The sequence below is a fragment of the Eublepharis macularius genome, chromosome 4 (genome assembly GCF_028583425.1).
Source record: "Eublepharis macularius isolate TG4126 chromosome 4, MPM_Emac_v1.0, whole genome shotgun sequence".
NCBI lineage: Eukaryota > Metazoa > Chordata > Lepidosauria > Squamata > Eublepharidae > Eublepharis > Eublepharis macularius.
In genome coordinates, this window is record NC_072793.1 from 171,621,323 (window position 1) to 171,642,330 (window position 21,008).

Consider the following 21,008-nt stretch of genomic DNA (forward strand, 5'->3'; position numbering starts at 1 on the left):
GGTGTCATTCTGGTTTGCACTGCCAGGGACTATTCCTGGCTGCCATGTGCTAGGGAGGGTTCTCTCTCTCTCTCTTCCCACTCTCGCCTGGGCATATATTCTTTCCCGATGCAGTAGGCAGCCCCCTGTCCCCAGGCTGGGAGCAAGAGGCCAACAAGGTCCTTTAGCTTCTGGCCTTTTCCCTCATGCCTCTGGCCCAGTGCTGGCTTCAAGAGAAAGATGCCTGGGGGAAGGGAGGCAGAGGGGCAGGCCCTTCAGCACTAGACAGATGACTAAGAGATGGTGGGTATGCGGGGGGGGGGGAGTGGGAGGGTGGGCTGTGGCAGGAATGGGGGGAAGGCAGAAGACGAGGTGCTGCTGTTCTCTGGGAGACCAGAAAAAGTGCCGTGGGTTATCCTGGTGGCTGAAAGCAAATTCTTCTTCTCAGTGTCCCTGGCATAGAAACTGGGCATTCAAGACATTAGATACGCAAACTGCTATACAAGCAGAAATGCCAGGAGCCGCACAAGGGAGAAGCGTGCCTGACTGAAGGGCTGCCACATCAGCTATATCTGTAGAAACTGCAGACGCAAGTCTAGAGAAAGCGGGGCTGAATGGATGCTGGGTAGGGTACCCTAAGCGGGGGTACAGCCAGCAGATGGGTAACCGAAACCTTTTTGTGGCAGCAGAGGGACAGATGAGGAGAGCAGGACCCTTAGATCTGAGTAGGGCCTAGGCTGGGAACGGCCTGACTGTTCTACACCTTCCATTGCTGTCCAGCCAGAAAAATCTGCATTCAGCTTTCCTGAAAATATAGATGGGGAAGAGTCTTCCGTCTGGGCTTAGCAGAACCTCTCAGAAAACGGCAAGAGTCCAGTAGCACCTATAGGACTAACAAAAAATATGTTGGGGTATGAGCTTTCCAAAGTCTGTACTTGAAGAAGTGAGCTGAGTCTCATGAAGGCACATACCTTACCACAAATTTTGTTAGTCTTATAGGTGCTACTGGACTCTTGCTCTTTTCTACTGCTGCAGACAGACAAACACGTCCATCCAACTTGATTGTTAAACAACACACAGCGATGCCTCCTGAAATCGCAAAAGCGGGTTGTAAAAGACGACTGTGTCCCTGGGGAGTCCAAGGGCCTTTTCGCATTTCCATTTTTACCCAGTTGTTAGCCGTTGCTTTCAAGACTTCGCCTAAAGCGCTTATGAACTTTAAGCCCCGAATGGAAAGGCAAAGCTGAGGTTCAAACTGGAGGAAAGGAAAGCCGAGTCCGTCCTTCTTCTGTTACAGCGCCTGGGAAGGCGGCTTACAGGCTCCCAAGCTCAAGACTTAAAATTCGTCCCCGATATAGATATTCGCCCCTTTCTCCGATGCTCTTTCAGGGGCGTCTCTCCTGGTCCCTCGGGCGGCTGAAATGCTCTCTAAGGGTTAAAGAGAGAGAGATCTGTAGTCCTAGAGGGGGGCAGGGGAGGGGGCGGGCTGCAAAGCCATTTCCTGCTTCCCCTCCCGGCTGCCTTCGTCTTTTTGCTTCTGGACTGGCTTGGAGGGGACCCGGTGAGCTGGAAGGGGCTTTGGAGGGGGAGGCTGGAGACATGGGGGTGGGGGCCGCAATGCAAAACCTAAAGCAGAGAGAAAAGGGGGGCCTGCAGCAGGGGGTGGGAGAGAGCCCCCTCCCTCAGTGCTCCCTCCCCCCATTCCCCCTCCCTTCACTCCCTTGCACCAAGGAGAGTCCATTGGCCCCTTTCTGCGCTGCGACGAGGTCCCTGCAGTGAGATTGAGGTGGGGATCCGAACTCAGCACGTTTAGAGGTTGCACGGGGCTCGAGTGGTTTCAGGTTCCATAGAGGTGCTTTTAGGAGAGAAGGCAGGGGAGGGAGGGAGGAATGCCCGTGGAGGGGGCTGAGGAGGAGAGTTGGGATGGGGAAGAAGGAGAGAGCAGATGCAGGAGAGGTGCTGAAGAAAGGACCAAAGGAGATAGGAAGGGGGGGGGGCGTTAAATAGGTAACACGGACTGAGGCCCTTCATCCCTGGAAGACCACATAACAGAACCAAAAGAGTGGAAGGGGGATTTTCTGAGGAAACCTTCACTTGAGACTATTGTAGAGGACCATGATTTCCCTCTGTTAAAATCTCCTTGCCACAGAAAAGCACCAAGGCCAAGACAGGCAGAGAGGGCAGAAACTTCCCCCCTGCAGGGCTAGTTTTCTCTGTGCAGGGAGATTTTCATTCTTAGGTGGGATCTCCCACCTGCCACCTTGAGTCAGGCAGTCCATCCCAACACCTCAGGGCTCTGCCACCTCATTCCTAGCACATCCTCCTCATTTTGTGGAGCAGGGCGGAGGGTCTTGGCTTCCCTCAGAAGGGAGGGTGAAGTGCTGAGGCTGGGAGCAGGTCATGGATTCATTGCTCAAGAATGTATTTGCAGAGGTTAAGAGGAAACATGGCAAGAAAGGGAGGGAGGCTGATGAATAAGATAAGTGAGACTGACCCCCTTATAGAATGGGGGTCTGAGGGGAAGAGAGACGCGATGCAGTATCTTGAATTGTGCCCTGAAGCCAGTCCAGAGAGAGGTTTGCTCAACAGACGGGGACAGAAAATGTGTGTACCAAAAAGGGGTTCCCACTTTCTTTCTCTCCATCCCAGGCAGAAGCAAAAAGACACCCTCTCCAATGTGTGGTTAAGCAAAAAGAACCGCTATGCAGCCAGCTCAGGTACAGGTGTGTGCAGCGAAGCTCCTTCGGTGACTGTGAGCAACATAGACCATGAATCTCCCCTGGAAAACTGTTTGGACTTTTACCATGTGGGCATCTCGGCCTCTTCCCCATAACGCTGCTAGCCCCCTGTCAATAACGACAGCCCCTCTGGCCCCAGGAGTTTTGAAGGGGAGTTGGGAAGGGGGAGCCAAACGTCCCCACCGGGGTCTTCTCCACTCTTCTTTTGGCTGGTCTCCCAGTATTAATATATTTTCTCAGATTTTAGCGTATCCCTTCATGGACCAGCCTTCCAGTGATGAAAAGAAATACTTCCTCCTCCTTCTTCTTCCAGGGTGGGGTGTCCTTTGAAGAGGTGGCTGTGCATTTCACCCAGGGGGAGTGGACCCTGCTCTGCCCAGCCCAGAGAGCTCTCTACAAGGAGGTCATGCTGCAGAATTTTAGGAACGTGGCCTCCCTGGGTGAGGACCTTTTTCTCTTGGACTGTCTCCTTGTGTCATATTGTATTCGTGCTCATCTTTGAAACTAAGATAATTATCAGCATGTATTTGCCTGAAGAGCTGCTGATTTCTACCCCTGCGTGGAGCCCTTGGGCCCTGTGTTTCCTTTTGGGCCCTGTGTCTCCAAGAGATCCACATCTGAAATCCAGAGATAGGCTCAGGACTTTGAAGGCTCCTTAGTTTAAGGCTCCGTATCTTAAAAAATCTTTGTAGTTCACAAATTCCACTCAGAATCTCATACTCCAAGGCACAGCAATAAAGGACATTTATAATCCAAAAGACTCTCCCTGAGGAAACGGTAAATCCAAAACTGTAAGTAAAAAGTAGCCATTTCTCTTGGCCCGTCTTTTCTTTTGGAAGAAAAAATATTCTAAAATCTATAGTCAAGTGGATTAAAATTGAATAAAGTCCTCAGGAACTCTCAGATGAAACCTTCAGCGCTTCTCTCTGCCCTTATTTGTTAGCCCGCCGTGGCACACCATCTGTCAAGGTCTTTCCTTTTGGGGCGACGTGCTGGGTCAGAATCAAGGGCTGCTTAATCACTTGGCAGAGAATCGGCACAGAACTCCCAGTGATTCTTGACTCCATTCTGTACTCCACCCCACCTCTATTACCCTACATCTGGTTATTTCTAGAGGGATAATCGGCCTGATACGGAATTGCTGAATTTATATTGACACAGCAAATTTCTAATTTTGTGTATTTTTTCCTCATAAAAAGGACCTCAGATTGCCAAACCTGACCTCATATCCTGGCTGGAGAAAGAGGAAGAGCTGTTTCTCCTGACCCCTGAGGAAGAGGAAGGCTTGGCAGGTAGCTACTTGTATTTGTCATGGGACGGTGTATTGCCTGTGTTCCTTCTAAGGGGTGGAGGGTTTCTGAGGCCTTGCTTATCTTCACAGTTCAGTTTCTCATCAGTTTGTGAGAGCTGAAATGCTGCCTATAGATCTTGAACTAAGGAAAATAGGAAGCTGCATTCTCCCAAGTCAGACCACTTCACCCAAGTCTAACCAAGTCTTCCTTATGCAATCAGCCCTGTGTTGTCTCACTGCCAATTACTCTCCCAGTTGAAGGTTTTTCTCCATCCTGTTGCCACCAGCTACACATTGGTCAATACCATCTAGTCTGTCCTGGGACCAGACTCCCAAATGGCATTGGAAAGTATGTCCAGACACCCAGCCTTTGAATTCTTGCCATTTCTACGGCTGCTAATTTTGTTCATGCCCTAATTTCAGGCTCCTTTTTTCTCTGCATACTCAAGTCAGATATGGAAAAAGGAACAACACAGGCCCTACCTTTTACTTCAGGGAAGGGGACGTTTCTTCTGCTGATCCCGGTCTGATGTTGCTAGACCATAGCAGGGAGTTGTTATATGTGTTATAGCACAAATGGCTGCCCCTCTCTTCAAGGGTTCCCTTTTTCTACCACGACCCACAGAAACCACTCTCACTCTCATAAACTGAGCCAGACAGAGAAGGAGAAACTGAAAACCGTTTTGAAACATTGGGTCATTCTTGTACATTCTCTCTCTTTTGTCCTGTTGGATACCTTATTGCTACTCGAATCGGTAGTCTGCCCACTTAGCTTGGAATTTAGAAGGAATTGAGAAATTGAGGCGGAAATGTGGCTACAGATGGTTTAAGCTTAACCACTGAGCATTAACACAATTATTTCAAAACAAAGCAGATAACTCTTTCACAGATATTTGGGGAAAGCGTCCTGTCATTACACCGGATTTCTTTTTCTGTCAGCAGGCGGTGTCTGGGAATCAATGGCAGAAACATCTGATCATCCAGGGATGGAGAAAAATGATACGTATTCAGATGGGAAAGAAAAAGTTGAATATTGTCATGTATCGAGGAAGAAGACTGGAAATCACCCCCATAATGGGAAGAATAATTCAGGTTTTTTACACGGTGGCGATTCTCTTCTGCAAAATATGAGCAGAGAACATGATATGAAAGAGCGCATTGCAATTAGGAAAAGTTTACCTGAAAAATCAGATATTAATATTCAATGGGGCATCAATAAAAAAAAGAAAATATATAAATGCCAGGAGAGTAGGAAAAGCTTTGGGCAGAAGGATAACTTAACAATGCATCAAAGGATTCACACAGAGGAGAAACCATATAAATGCCTGGAGTGTGGGAAATGCTTCAGTCGCAGTGGACGACTTATTGACCATCAAAGTATTCACAGAGGGGAGAAACAATATAAATGTCTGGTGTGTGAAAAAACTTTTGGGTGGAAGGATAACCTAACTGTTCATCAAAGGATTCACACAGGGGAGAAACCATATAAATGCCTGGAGTGCGGAAAATGCTTCGGTGATAGTAGGACCCTTACTTCTCATCGAAGGATTCACACAGGGGAGAAACCATATAAATGCCTGGAGTGTGGAAAAAGCTTTCGGTGGAAGGATAGCCTGACTGTTCATCAAAGCAGTCACACTGGGGAGAAACAATATTGATGCCTGGAACGCAGCAAAAGCTTTACTAAGAGTGAAAAACTTCCTGTGCATCGAAGAAGTCATATAGAGGAGAAACCCTATAAATGCCTTGAAGGTGGAAAAAGCTTCAATCACAGTAGAAGCCTTCCCATCAAAGGATTCACAGAGGGGAGAAGAAATATAAATGATTGGAATATGGAAAAAACTTCACTCACAGAGGAAGCCTTATTTCTCACCAAAGAATTCACACTGGGGAGAAGGCATCAAAATGATTGGAGCATGGAAACAGTTTCAGGAGAAATAACCAGATGTAGGGTAATAGAAGTGGGGTGGAGTACAGAATGGAGTCAAGAATCACTGGGAGTTCTGTGCCGATTCTCTGCCAAGTGATTAAGCAGCCCTTGATTCTGACCCAGCACGTCGCCCCGAAAGGAAAGATCTTGACAGATGGTGTGCCATGGCGGGCTAACAAATAAAGGGCAGAGAGAAGCGCTGAAGGTTTCATTTGAGAGTTCCTGAGGACTTTACTCATTTTAATCCACTTGACTATAGATTTGAGAATATTTTTTCTTCTGTTTTCCAGTTCAGCCTGGAGACCAGAGCGGGAGGGCGCTGGAGGGAAGCCCAGGGAGGAGTGTTTAGGCTGTCAATTAGGCCTCCCCTCAGCACCCTCTCGCTCGGGCCCCCAGGTTACTGTGAAGCACCTGTTTGCTGCTGGGAGGGGGTATGCTAAATCGACAGCCTAAGCGCTCTTTGCGCCTCACAATTCAGCACACCCCCTTCTGGCAGCAAGTGGGCACTTCGCAGGGGCATCGAGGCCAGAGTGTGCCTGCACGAGGATAAAACAGTCGTCGGATGCTAATTATAGATTATTTTATTACAGTATTTTATTGCATTACGTTGTAATTTTGTATGCCAAATTATTTTATGTACTGTCCTTCCAAGCTCTGTTTGGTAGAAATGGGCACAGCCAACCTTTACCCTCTGGTGCAGCCACAGTCCCTCAACCCCCCTCCCGTTGGAGAGATCAGTTCCCTTGGAGGCAATAGCAGCTTCGGAGGGTAGACTCTATGGCACTGCATCCCAGCTGAGCTCCCTCCTGTCCCCAAACTCTACCTTATCCAAACACTGTCCCTGAGTCTCCAGGAATTTCCCCATCCTGAACTGGCCTCCCAAGTCACACCTGATTGCTGGGTAGAAGGAGGCAGAATGTGTTCACATGAATGCTTTCTGCAGTTGCTTTGAGGCTTCTTTCTGGTAAAGAGCATGTTGCAATAAGCAATACAATTCCTGGCACCTCCAGTTCAAGGGATCTCAGGAGAAGCAGGACTGGAAAACACCCTTGCCTGAAAGCCCCTGCCACTTGGAGATGACAACACTAATATGGGAGAAGTGACCTGTCTTGAAAGAAAGAAGTTGGAAATTTTCATAGTTTTGAGATCTGCAGACACCGTTTCAACCTTCCCAACTCAACCAAGCAGGGGTACGGGCAGCCAGGCCTACTGGACAATTTACACTAGGCCTCAGGCTTCCGTGAGGCCTACAGCCCCAGGATCATGACGACAGCATTCTGCTTAAAACCTGATTTGCCTTAATCTTGGAGAATTGTAATGATTATATATTCAGCTAAGTTTGAGAAATGTTAGGAGCCTATTTTTTTATCACATGCATTTTTCTGTGCTTGTAGGATTAATTTGCACCTATCTATATGGAACAAGTTCTTGCCTAATGAAAAGAGATTTTTTATTTTAAATAAAAAGAGTCCAGTAGCACCTTTAAGACTAACCAATTTTATTGTAGCATATGAGGTTGATGGATTTCCTCTCCATTCGGCTGAATGCGGTGCTTTCCATGGTCATAGATCCAGAGGAGTTAGCCGTGTTAGTCTGTAGTAGCAAAATCAAAAAGAGTCCAGTAGAGGCTAAAGGCAATCTTCATCGTGGACGATTGCCAGAGGCACTGCTTACCAGGCAGCCTTGAATACTTGGCCTCACATCCCACTTTGAAGATAATTCATCATCATCTCCTTTGAAGACAGTGAAGAGAGAACAAATATCTGGTATAACTGTGTAACTTAGTTCCTATATAAGTCTTAGAAAGCCCCTCCCTTGCTGGACCTCCGCTCAGACTGAACCATGGAGCAGCACTGTGCAACTGTCCAGAATGAGGCGTCCGCTTGCTGTCATTTCCAGGGGTTCCCAATAGCAGCAGGGGGGGGGCATAAGCCTAAGTTATGTGGCTTTTCTCTGTTACCTTTGCACTGCTTTATCTCTTGTACTTTACTTGGAGGGATTCAATACATTTTCTTCCACCCTTGTGTGCTTATTGCCTTCATATCCCAAAGGGCCACTGGCCCCCTTGGCCAAACAATTCCCCAGCCACCACGTCCAAGACTAGTGCCCTTTGGTACTTGCAAAGGAAGAACACCATGATGGCATAGCCCATAGGTGCCCATTGCAAGGGAAAAGTCATCCTCCCCACCCCGAACTGCCCAAGTGGCCTGGTGGAGCATAGGATGCCGTCTCCTGGGGGGACCAGCTCCGTAGAAGCACCATAGTATGTGGGAGGAAGAGCGGAATGGCAAGGAAGGGAGTGTTTTCTGGGGGAGGAAAAGTGTTATGGGTGTCTATCTGCCAGTGCCAGGAGCCTATGAGCCAAGATGGGGGAGCTGGAATGTCTGGTGCTAAAGGATAATTTAGATAGAATGAAAAATAAAAGAGTCCAGTAGCACCTTTAAGACTAACCAATTTTATTGTAGCATAAGCTTTCGAGAATCACAGTTCTCTTTGTCAGATGCATGGAGGGCAAAAAGAAACTGGTCATATATAGAGGGGGGGAGGGGAGGGCGGAGTAGATGCAAACAGTTCCTTCTGATATGGAGATGCAAACAGCTTCTGATATGGAGATCAGTTTGCTTCTGTAGAGGAAATCAGTTACTTTTGATAATGAGATAACCATTCATAGTCCCTATTCAGTCCCAGCTTGACAGAGTCAATTTTACATATGAATTCCAATTCAGCAGCTTCCCATTGGATTTTGTTTTTGAAAGGTTTCTGTTGAACTACGGTGACCTTTAAGTCTTTGATGGTATGTCCTGGTAGATTGAAGTGTTCTCCCACTGGTTTCTGGACGTTGCCATTTCTAATGTCAGATTTGTGTCCATTTATTCTTTTGCGTAGAGGTTGGCTGGTTTGTCCAATGTACAGAGCAGATGGACATTGTTGGCACATGAGGGCATATATCACATTGGAGGATGAGCAGTTGTAAGGGCCAGAGACAGTGTAGTTGACGCCATTGGGTCCTGTAATTGTATTTCCTGGGTAGATATAAGGGCAGAGCTGGCATCTGGGTCTGTTGTAGGGCGTGGTATCTGTGCTGGTGACTCCGCTAGCCGATTCATGATTGTAAGTGAGAAGTTGTTTAAGGTTGGGAGGCTGTCTGTAGGCAAGGAAAGGTCTTCCACCCAGGGCTTCTGAGAGAGAGATATCATTTTCCAGGATGGGTTGTAGCTCACTGATGATACGTTGGATGGGTTTATGCCAGATGCCAGCTCTGGGGTCATCAGAAGGAACATTCTGTCATGGATATTTATTTACTTGGTTTATATTGTACAGATTAAAACAATACAATCAACAGAAAGGGAGATCCGACTGGCATTGCAGTAGAATTTGACTGGAACCAACCAGGGATCAGAAACAAAGCATAAGAACATGCCACATTAAGTGATTTGTTTAAGGGAGGGGGACTGTAAACTATACTACTGGGTACTGTCTGATGTAGATATGCTCCTACTAAAAGTGTTTTCAAAAGAACTGCCCCCCCCCTGTGGTGGGGAATGAAGTGAAAACAAAAGGCAAAAAAGCTGTATAGGACCAGAACTGATGGTGGGGAAACCATACAGAAAATCCTCAGGGCTTGAAAGCTGACAACGCTGTTGCAGTTGTTTAGCAATTTCCCAATGGACTCTACAGAAAAAAAAATGTTTGTTTTTAGGCACTGCTTCTGTTATTTTGGGTTTGTCTCTTGTGTTTTTTTGTTTTTTAAATGGGCTGGAGTTATGAAAATGTATAAAGAGCTAGTCCCAAAAAAGTGTGTGTTTGTGTGCTATCGTGCATAAAGCAGTAGAAAGAAATCCTCTTGCAAATGCCTGAGAAGGGCTTCTTGGGCCACCGCTGATCTCATGACTGAAACAGGCCACTTTGCCAAGACTCAGGATATGGTTCAGTTCAGTTCAGGAGCCCAGGATGCTGAGCTACAACCGAGTGCAGCTGGGTTCAAAGCCATACTTGCTCTACAAGCTCACGGGCTTCTCTGCCTAACATAGGCCGACTAGCTTGCTTCGGGTTGAGTGTAGAGGTTGATTCAGACCCTCCCATTTTCAAGCCAGCATGTTGAGGATGCTGCCATACCTCGGGTTGCCGGCCATTGTAGAGACCCGTTGGCAGCCAGCTGCTGCACTGCCATGCCTCTGGGCTACGCGGGCATAAATGCAGCCTCCTCTCACCTAGCTGGCAGGTGTGCCAATGTAATGCTTCTCCAGCTGCCTTAGCTCCCCTCGCCCCCAAATCAGTAAAACTACGGTGCGCAGTCTGCCCAGCCCTCAATAATATAAATGACTATAAAAATCATAAGCCCTCTCGCTCTATGGCGTGTCGAGTGATGAGATGGACGAGTTCCTGCCCTCCCTGCCTCGGGCGCGCAGCTATCGTGACAATAAAGGTGCGTGAGAGACTTCCCTAAATTCCTCCTGTTCAAAAACGGATCGAAACCCTGATCGAAATCCTGTCCACCAATCGAGGGCCATCAATCCTGTTCGATTGGAAAGGCAAGCTGAAGTTCAAACTGCAGGGGCAGGGGAGGGGGCGGGCTGCAAAGCTATTTCCTGCTTCCCCTCCCAGCTGCCTTCGTCTTTCCGCTTCTGGACTGGCTTGGATGGGACGCGGTGAGCTGGAAGGGGCTTTGGGGGGAGGCTGGGGACATGGGGGGGCGCAATGCAAGACCCGAAGCAGAGAGAAAAGGGGGGCCTGCAGCAGGGGGTGGGAGAGAGCCCCCTCCCTCAATTCCCCCTCCTTTCATTTCCCTGCCCCAGGGAGATCCCATTGGCCCCTTTCTGCTCTGCAACGAGGTCCCTGCAGTGAGATTGAGGTGGGGATCCGAACTCAGCACCTTTGGAGGTTGCACGGGGCTCGAGTGGTTTCAGGTTCCATAGAGGCGCTTTTAGGAGGGAAGGCAGAGGAAGGAGGGAGGAATGCCTGTGGAGGGGGCTGAGGAGGAGATTTGGGGTGAGGAAGAAGGAGGGAGCAGATGCAGGAGAGGTGCTGAAGAAAAGACCAAAGGAGATAGGAAGGGGGGTATGAAATGGGGGGACACGGACTGAGGCCCTTCATCCCTGGAAGACCACATAACAGAACCAGAAGAGGGGAAAGGGGGATTTTCTGAGGAAACCTTCCTTTTCATTGTCAAAGTGGTGCCTTTTCTCTTGAGGAAAAGGAAGCAGGCATGCCTGACCCTTGAAATCAGCCAATTTGCTTGGGTTGGATGCTTTTGGCAAATGGGGTTTCCCCCACTTCCCCTCAATATGGTGGAGCATTTGGGCACCTCCAGCTTTTATTTTTCCCAAGCCTCCTTTTCTGTAACGTTGAACTTTGAAGACAACCCTGGATGGCTGCCAGTTCAGATTCCCATGGTACTGCCAAATGGCAGCCATTTTCCCCTGCCCTGGAAGGGGTGTGTGTGTGGGGGGGGGGAGGTCTCTTTTGTTTCTTTAAACCAACACTTCATTACTATTGTATCGTTATAACCATGCACATATCAGGTTATACTGGTACAGTCATATTCAACTGCTGATTTTATAAACCAATTTAAAAATCCCGTGTGTGTGTGTGAGAATGGGGGGGCGGGCACTGCTTGGAGTCTGGGGCAGGGAAAATGCAGGGAAATGCCGTGAGAAAGCCCCGTTACCCCCGGACTGTATCTACACAGCAGCAGCAATGGGGGAATCACACAAGTCTTTCCCCTCGTTGAAAGCACCTGGTTTCTCTCCCCACCTGCCCCACACCCCTCCTTTCCTTCCTCATTCTGGTTAGTTTTGGAGGCTCTTTTCCTACTCTGCTGGGCATGTTAAAAGGGATGTTTTCCTTCCAAGCCCCTATAGATTATTGATCTCAGTTGTAGGGTCTCTTCAGGGTCAGCAGGCAAGAGACATGGTCCCTGTCCGGCATGTGTATTAATCTAAGTCTCAGACCTGGTCTGCATAGCCAGAAGGACGTCCCGGCAGAGGCCTCAGGTGGTGAAGTGGATGACGTGAATTCACACACTTTCTCCTGCTTTTTCCCTGTGTGGATTCAAGAAGGCTTCACTTGAGACTATTGTAGAGGACCATGATTTCCCTCTTTTAAAATCTCCTTGCCACAGAAAAGCACCAAGGCCAAGAAAGGCAGAGAGGGCAGAAACTTCCCCCCTGCAGGGCTAGTTTTCTCTGTGCAGGGAGATTTTCATTCTTAGGTGGGATCTCCCACCTGCCACCTTGAGTCAGGCAGTCCATCCCATCACCTCAGGGCTCTGCCACCTCATTCCTAGCACATCCTCCTCATTTTGTGGAGCAGGGCGGAGGGTCTTGGCTTCCCTCAGAAGGGAGGATGAAGTGGTGAGGCTGGGAGCAGGTCATGGATTCCTTGCCCAAGAATGTATTTGCAGAGGTTAAGAGGAAACATGGCAAGAAAGGGAGGGGGGCTGATGAATAAGATAAGTGAGACTGACCCCCTTATAGAATGGGGGTCTGAGGGGAAGAGAGATGAGGTGCAGTATCTTGAATTGTGCCCTGAAGCCAGTCCAGAGAGAGGTTTGTTCAACAGACCAGGATAGGAAATGTGTGTACCAAAAAGGGGTTCCCACTTTCTTTCTTTCTCTCCACCCCAGGCAGAAGCAAAAAGACGCCCTTGATGCCTCCTCCGCCCACTCCTGTGTGTGGTGAAGTGAAAAGAGCCGCTATGCAGCCAGCTCAGGTACAGGGGAGAGGAGAGTACTGGGGAGATGTGCCATGGATTATAGAAATGCTTTCTTCTGTGTTGTGAAGCAGAAGATCAGGCTGTTTTGCCCTTTGGTTCTGGCACCACCAAATGTGGAAGCTGCCCACTAGGAGGGCAAGAAAATGGCCACTCCTTGTTTCGGTTGGTATGTGCAGTAAAGCTCCATCAGGGACTATGAGCAATACTGGATTATGACTTTCCCATGGAGAACTGTTTGGATTTTTACCATATGGACTTCTCTGGCCCCCACATGGCTGCTAGGCCCCTGCCAATTAGAACAGCCCCTCTGGCCCCAAGAGTTTCGAAGGAGGGTTGGGAGGGGGGAGCCAAATGTCCCCACAGGGCTCTTCTCCACTCTTCTTTGTGTTGCTCTTCCAATATTAATATACTAGCAACAAAGCCCATTGTAGCAAAAAATACAACGAGCTCTAGAAAGGGCAGGGGGGCTGGGCTGGCCATTGCCCCCTCCCCAGTGCCCCAATCTGGGTTGGGAGAAGGAGGGCATAGAATCCACTGTCCAAAGCAGCCATTTTCTCCAGGGGGACTTATCTCTTTCACCTGGAGATCAGTTGTAATTCCGGGAGATCTCCAGCTACCACCTGGAGATTGGCAGCCCTATGGCACGACGATGGCTTTTGGAAGGGGAGCAGGGCTTTGAGGAAGCAGAAATGGGTAAATCAGAGGTGGCCTTCAGTTTTGTTGAGGGTTGGAGGGATCCCCTGGGGGGTACCCTTGGGGCTTAGCTCCAAGTAATAATTCTTAATGAATTCAGAAGGCCTTTGCACACTGTACAGTTCCTCCTTTGATTCCGAAGACTGCCTGAGGTCAAAGATGGAGAACGAGATGGCAGAATGGATTGCACCACTTGAGACTACAGGTGGTGAATGCTAGTTTTGCATGCTCCTTCATAAAAAAAGAACTCCATGCAGATAGAAATCTAGCTCAGAAAAGAGTGAGAGGTTTCTCTCCTGCATATACGCACTCTTTTTGCTTGCTGAACTGGTGCTTTTAAGATATGGGGAGCATTTTGAAAGGTGATCCTGTACCTACAATACAAAGAAACAGTCTTTTTTATCACCACGGTCCCTTACAAATGTGCACCAGACCTCAGAACAGCTCCACAGCTGTGCATCTTACCTGTGCTGCAAAGGTGTTTGGCGTGTCCCATTGCAGCACCCCCAGAATCACTGCTTTCGCTTAAAATAAAAAGCAAGTTTCTTACAGCAGCAGAGAATTGTCTGGAGGTGCATGAACAGCTGACAGTGAAATCTTAATAGGATGGAGAAGGATTTCTGTGGCTTTACAGACAGAACTGCCTTTGCCTTCTCCTAACAGAAGTTCTGCAGATGTCCTTAATATATTTGTTATTTATATGAATACGTTTAATTCATGTGGATTTCAGAATTCTGCTTCTCTTGGCCCAAACATAGGGCCAAACTACAAGTGACGAATGACACGGGTTGGACACTTGTCAGCTTCCCTCAAGTTTTGATGGGAAATGTAGGCAGCTTGGCGGAATGTTGGACAAGTGACAGTTGAAAAGTCCATTGGACAGCAGCTAGAGAGGCAAGCTGCAAGACCAGGATGCCTACATTTCCCATCAAAACTTGAGGGAAGCTGACAAGTGTCCAACCTGCGTCATTCGTCACTTGTAGCTTGGCCCATAGTCTAATGCCAGAGCTGGCTTGCTGCCCATTAAATGCATTTTTATTTTTCTCACAGTGTTACTTTTCTGCCAGGTGATTCATGCTGGGCATCTGATTGGGTTGGGGTGGTGTGGGTGCTGTGGCTCAGGGGTAGGGGGCCTCCTTTGATTCCTGCCACTTAAGAGGTCTTGGGAAAGACCGGTCTCTGCCTTAATGAGCCTCTTCCAGCCAGAGTTTCACAGGCTCTTCTCTGTAGGCTTTTCAAGAATTGGCGGGGATGGCGCCAGATCCCTGACGGGCTCCTATACTGTTGACTCGATGGCCACTGCCGGTGGAGTGACTCTGCTTCCTGCAGCCCAACGGGGGCTTGACAGGTGTGAGGCCGCCTCGCCACCTCTGATCCCGACTGCGAACAGCAGGGAAACCGCCCTCCCTCCCTTCAGCGTCTTTTCCCCGCTAGGGGCACGGGAGAGCGCACCAGTGGAATCAATGTGAGCTGTCGGAAACCTGTGAACACAACTACGTTATAGGATTTTCTCAGATTCTGGCTTTTGCCTTCATGGACCTGCTTTCCAGTGATGAAAAGAAATACTTCCTCCTTCCACTTCCTTTTCCAGGGTGGGTTGTCCTTTGAAGAGGTGGCTGTGTATTTCTCCCAGGGGGAGTGGGCCCTGCTGAGCCCAGCCCAGAGAGCTTTCTACAAGGAGGTCATGCTGGAGAATTTTGGCCACGTGGCCTCTCTGGGTGAGGATCCTTTTCTCTTGGACTGTCTCCTTGTGCCATATTATATTCCTGCTCCTCTTTGAATCTAAGATCATTATCAGCTGCTGATTTCTACCCCTGCGAGGAGCCCTTGGGCCCTGTGTTTCCTTTTGGGCCCTGTGTCTCCAGGAGATCCACATCTGAAATCCAGAGATAGGCTCAGGATCTTGAAGGATCCTTATTTTAAGACTCTTCATTTTTTAAAAAACCCTTTTTGGTCCACAAATTCCAGTCAGGATCTCATCCCCTGAGGCATAGCAATAAAGGATATTGATAATCCAAAAGACTCTCCCTGAGGAAACTGTACATCCAAAACTGCAAGTAAAAAGTAGCCATTTCTCTAGGCCCGTCTTTTCTTTCAAAAGAAAAAAACATTCTCAAATCTGTAGTCAAGTAGATTAAAATGAATAAAGTCCTTAGGAAATCTCGGACAAAACCTTCAGCGCTTCTCTGTTCCCTTTATTTGTTATCCTCAGGGAATCTCAGGACCTCTCCGCCTTAGATTTCAAAAAATACAAAGCTCTCTCTGTCAGGGTTAGTTTTAATTGTTCAGAAAGAACAAACACAAGTTTTAGCCCACCGTGGGACACCCTCTGACAAGGTCTTTCCTTTTGGGAGGACATGGTGGGTCAGAATCAAGGGCTGCTTGACCACTTATCTAAACAAGCCAGTCTTTTTCTGCCTTTGAAAAGGTGGAGAATTCTCACACGAAGTAACTCTCCAACAGAAAACAAAAATGGTGAGAGGAACGTGTCCTTTTCCAAATTGTATTATAAACAAGGATAGCAGGTAAGGAACGAGCGCAGGTAACAAGGTATCATTTCCAAGCTCTCTCCCCATCACATTCTAGTCCACACTTTTTGTAAGCAAAAGATTGGCTTCCAGACCTGCTAGATTCACTTAAACAATTCCAGCAGAGCAAGATTGACCCTCGAGTAGAAATCCTGACCTCAAATATTAGGCAGATATCTGTTCTCAAGAATGTGGGCAAAGTTCATCAAGCTGATTAAGTCTGTCAGAGTTCAAAATGGAAATTTCTTAAATCCTTAATTGGCTCAGAAAGCTTGGTTGCCACATTTCAATCTCTGCTTGGCAGAGAATCGGCACAGAACTCCCAGTGATTCTCAACTCCATGCTGTACTCCACCCCCACAATACCCAACATCTGGTAATTTCTAGAGGAATAATCAACTTGGTTTGGAATTGCTGAATTTATGTAGACACAGCAAAGTTCTAACGTTGTGTTTTTTTCCCTCATAAAAAGGACCTCAGGTTGCCAAACCTGACCTCATATCCTGGCTGGAGAAAGAGGAAGAGCTGTTACTCCTGATCCCTGAGGAAGAGGAGGGCTTGGCGGGTAGCTGCTTGTATTTGTCATGGGACGGTGTATTGCCTGTGTTCCTTCTAAGGGGTGGAGGGTTTCTGAGGCTTTGTTTATCCTCACAGTTGGAATTTCTCATCAGTTTGTGAGTGCTGAAATGCTGCTTGTCGATCTTGAACTTAGAAAAATAGGAAGCTGCATTCTCCCAAGTCAGACCACTTCACCCAAGTCTAACCAAGTCTTCCTTACTCAATCAGCCCTGTGTTGTCTCACTGCCAATCACTCTCCCAGTTGAAGGCTTTTCTCCATCCTGTTGCCACCAGCTACAGCTTGGTCAATACTGTGTAGTCTGTGTTGTGTGTTGATTTGTAAAAATATGGGCCCTTGTTTTTAACCTCGGGGAAGGAAGAATTTCTTCTGCCAATCCTGGTCTGATATGGCTAGACCAGGCCGAGGAATTGACTGTTCCCTAGTCTTTTCCTTCCCTTTCCTTTTCACATTTGGGTTCATTCTCTGCTGCCTCCATCTGAGTACAATCTGTCCTCGGCCAACCAAACAGCCAATGGAAGAATCAGCCAATGGAGGGGCAGCCCGTCCACAACATAGCCCAAGCCTAATATACCAGTAGTGGATCAGCTCTGTCTAGTCAGCTCTCTCACCCCCGCCTCACCTCTGCCCAGCCCCCCCTCCAACCTGGCTGCCCACTAGGTCCTCTGAACATAGAGAAAATAAAAAAGGTAAGAACACACCCCTCTTTTTCAATATATAAAACTTACCTCTGAGATGTTAAAGAGATAGGCAGAAATAACAATAGATCCAGGTAAGTATTTATGTAAACTTTCATTTTTCTTCATCTGATTGGCCACCTCTCTTCCGACTCTGTCATATGGTTAAGGCATGTATGGCGTTCCCTGTCTTCAAGGGTTCCCTTCTCCCCATAACCCACATAAACCACTCCCACCCCCATAAATTAGGGCAGGCAGAAAAAGAGAAACTGAAAACCACCAGGTCACTTTGAGGCAGAAGGTCATTCTTGTATATTCTCTCTCTCTTGTCCTGTTGGATACCTTATTGCCGTACAAATGGCTAGTCTACCAACTTGTCTTGGAATTTAGAAGGAATTGAGAAATTAAGGGGGGAAATTGGCTAGAGATGGTTTGAGCTTAACTGCTGAGCATTAACACCACAATTACAAAGCAAAGTAGATAGCTGTTTCACAGATACTTGGGGGAAACGTCCTATCATTACACCAGGCTTTTTTTTTCTGTCAGCAGGAGGCATCTGGGAGTCAGCAGCTGAAACATCTGACTATCCAGGGATGGAGGAAAATGATACATATAAATATAGGAAAGAAAACATCGAATACTGTGATGTATTGAGGAAGGAGGTAGGAAATCACTCCCATAATGGAAGGAATAATTCAGGACTTTTATATGGTGGTGATTCTCTACTGCAAAATATGAACAGAGGAGATGGTATGAATGAGCGTGCTGCAACTAGGAAAAGTTTACCTGAAAAATCAGATATTAATATTCAGTGGATCATCGATAAAAAAAAGAAAATATATAAATGTCTGGAGTGTCAAAAAACTTTTGGGCGAAAGAACACCCTAACTTCTCATCAAAGGATCCACACAGGGGAGAAACTATATAAATGCCTGGAGTGTGGCAAAAGCTTCAGTTTGAGAGGGAGCCTTATGGTTCATCAAAGAATTCACACAGGGGAAAAACCATATCAGTGTCTGGAGTGTGGAAAATACTTCAGACACCGTGGACGACTTATTGGCCATCAAAGTATTCACAGAGGGGAGAAACCGTATAAATGTCTGGAGTGTGAAAAAACTTTTGGGTGGAAGGATAACCTAACTGTTCATCAAAGGATCCACACAGGGGAGAAACCATATAAATGCCTGGAATGTGGGAAAGGCTTCATTGATACTGGGAACCTTACTTACCATCGAAGGATTCACACAGGGGAGACACCATATAAATGCTTGGAGTGTGGAAAATGCTTCAGTCACCGTCGACGACTTAGTGACCATAAAAGTATTCACAGAGGGGAGAAACCATATAAATGTCTGGAGTGCGATAAAACTTTTGTGTGGAAAGATAGCCTAACTGTTCATCGAAGGATTCACACAGGGGACAAACCGTATAAATGCCTGGAATGTGGGAAAGTCTTCAGTCATAGTGGGAGCCTTACTGTCCATCAAAGAATTCATGAAGTGGAGAAACCATATAAATGCCTGGAGTGTGGCAAAAGCTTCAGTAAGAATAGAAGCCTCACTACCCATCAAAGAATTCACACGGGAGAAGAAATATAAATGCCTGGAATGTGGGAAAGGCTTCAGTCAGAGTGGAAGCCTTATTTCCCATCAAAGGATTCACACAGGGGAGAAACCGTATAAATGTCTGGAATGTTAAAAAACTTTTGGGTGGAAGGATAACTTAAATGTTCATAAAAGGAGTCACACAAGGGAAAAATCATATAAATGTCTTGACTTTGGCAAAAGTTTTACTAAGGGTAGAATACGTGCTGTCCATCAAAGAAGCCATCCAGTGGAGAAACTAAATGCCTGGAATGTGAAAATAACTTCAGTGAGTGTAGAAGCCGAACTACCACTCGAAGGATTCACTCCGGGGAGAAAAATATCAGTCCCTGGAGTGTGGAAAATACTTCAGTCACAGTGGAAGCGTTACTTTCCCCTCAAAGAATTCACACGGAGGAGAAATATAAATGCCTGGAATACGGAAAAAACTTCAGAGTGGAAGTCTTATTTCCCACCAAAGAATTCACACAGGGAAGAAGGCATCAAAATGATTGGAGCATGGAAAAAGCTTCAGTCATAATTTAACACCTTACTTCCTAATTGGAGTGCGGAAGGACAGCACCTAAAATACTTTGGCATACAAAATTACAAAGTAATGCAATAAAAGAGTGTAATAAAATCATCTATAATTCAGTATATGTTATATGTAAAACTCAAGCTGTATTGGCAACTACTCATGTGTTATCCTCACGCAGGTGCACTCTGGTCTCGATACTGCTGTGAAGCATCCAATTAACGCCGGAAGGGGACGCGCTGAATTGTGAGGCACAAGGAGTGCTTAGGCTGTCGATTTGGTGGGTTCCCTCCTGGCAGCAAGCAGGCACTTCACAGGGGCCTGGAGGGCAGAGCGGGACGGCTCTGAGGGGATGCATGGGGAGGAGTGCTTTGGCTGTCGATTTGGCGTGACCCCTCCCAGTAGCAAGTGGGCACTTCGCAGGGGCCTGGAGACCAGAGCAGGAGGGTGCTGAGAAAAGGGAGATGGAGGGGTACTTAGGCCATCTATTTCGCAGGCCCTTCCCAGCAGCAAGCGGGTACTTCACAGCAGCCTGAAGGCCACACCAGTAGAGGGCTGACAGGAGTCCTATTTGATAGACTAAGCACTCCGCCTTATGCCTCTCTTCAGCGCCCTCCCGCTCTGGTCTCCAGGCCGCTGTGCAGCACCTGCTTGCCACCAGAAGAGGGTATGCCAAATATGTTTGTTAGAACCCATGGGGGTTTTTTTGCTCTATGAGTGTTGTTTCTACTTATAACATAAAAAAGTATTTAATAGATTAATTTGTGTTGTTGGAGAGAAGGGTTTCATGGATTGCACGGACAGCCCAAAAAGTCAAATAATTGGGTTGTAGATCAAATTCAGCCTGAATTATTCCTAGAAGCTAAAATGACTGAAGTACTATGGTCACATTAAGAGGAGTCATGTAAAATTTTTGGCAATTTTGAATCCAATGGAAAATAAGCTGGCTTTTTTTCCTAGGAAAAAAATGGAAATTTGGGTGGGAATTAGAATATCTGCAATACATACTGTTTTATCACACCTAAACTAATTTTACTCCTTGAATATACTGCTAATTTTTATACTTCTATTTTTTATACTGCTAATTTACCCGCTTTAATATATGTACTAAGGTGGTATAGGGTGCATCACCTTGCAGTTCTATCTCAGATTTTGAGTATACAGAAAACACACGCTGGTAAATAGCATAAAATATATTATTTGGTCAGAAAAGAGTCACGCTCTCACAACTAAACTAATGACATATTTTGTTTGTAGAACCAGTTGATGTAGTGGTTAAGAGTAGCGGGACTCTAATCTGAAGAACTGGGTTTGATTCTCCACTTGTCCACTGGAAGCCAGCTTGGTGACCTGGGGTCAGTCACAGCTCTCTCAGAACTCTCTCAGCGCCCTCCCACCTCATTGGGTGGTTTTTGCCGAGATAATAATTATATACTTTGTAAACCGCTCTGAGTGGGTGTTAAGTTGTCTTGAAGGGCACTATATAAATCAAATGTTGTTATTATTATTATTATCATTTAAAACATTACATCATTGAAGTATTCACTGGTGTATTCTCACAACATTGCATCATTTCAATTATGTGCAAAATTAGTGACATTTATTATTGTATTTATTTTATTTCATTGGACTTATAGCCCAATGAATGCATCGGCTCTTCAAGTCTCAAATCAAAATCATTTTCTGAAACTTCTGAAATTGAAATTGAATCCAGACAAGACGGACGTGATGCTTGTTGGGAAGCCAGAGATCTTGAGGGACCTT

The 21,008-nt window shown here is 46.8% G+C and overlaps 2 protein-coding genes across 8 annotated transcripts in view; one reads left to right on the top strand and one right to left on the bottom strand.

Moving 5' to 3' along the window:
- LOC129328757 (zinc finger protein 493-like) overlaps positions 1-21,008 on the bottom strand; it is a 196,553-nt gene that overhangs the window by 39,723 nt on the left and 135,822 nt on the right. The window lies entirely within an intron of this gene.
- Positions 1,983-20,725, top strand: LOC129328746 (zinc finger protein 664-like). Of its 7 annotated transcripts, none has more exons than XM_054978022.1 (4): positions 1,983-2,702; positions 2,958-3,157; positions 3,917-4,009; positions 4,948-7,464. In XM_054978022.1, the coding sequence occupies exons 2-4, from the start codon at positions 2,995-2,997 to the stop codon at positions 5,664-5,666; spliced, it is 975 nt and encodes a 324-aa protein (XP_054833997.1). In that variant the 5' UTR covers positions 1,983-2,702; positions 2,958-2,994; the 3' UTR covers positions 5,667-7,464. The 7 variants fall into 7 exon arrangements, with proteins under 7 accessions (XP_054833997.1, XP_054833999.1, XP_054833998.1 ...); XM_054978024.1 differs by having other exon boundaries at positions 3,031-3,157; XM_054978023.1 differs by having other exon boundaries at positions 1,983-2,696.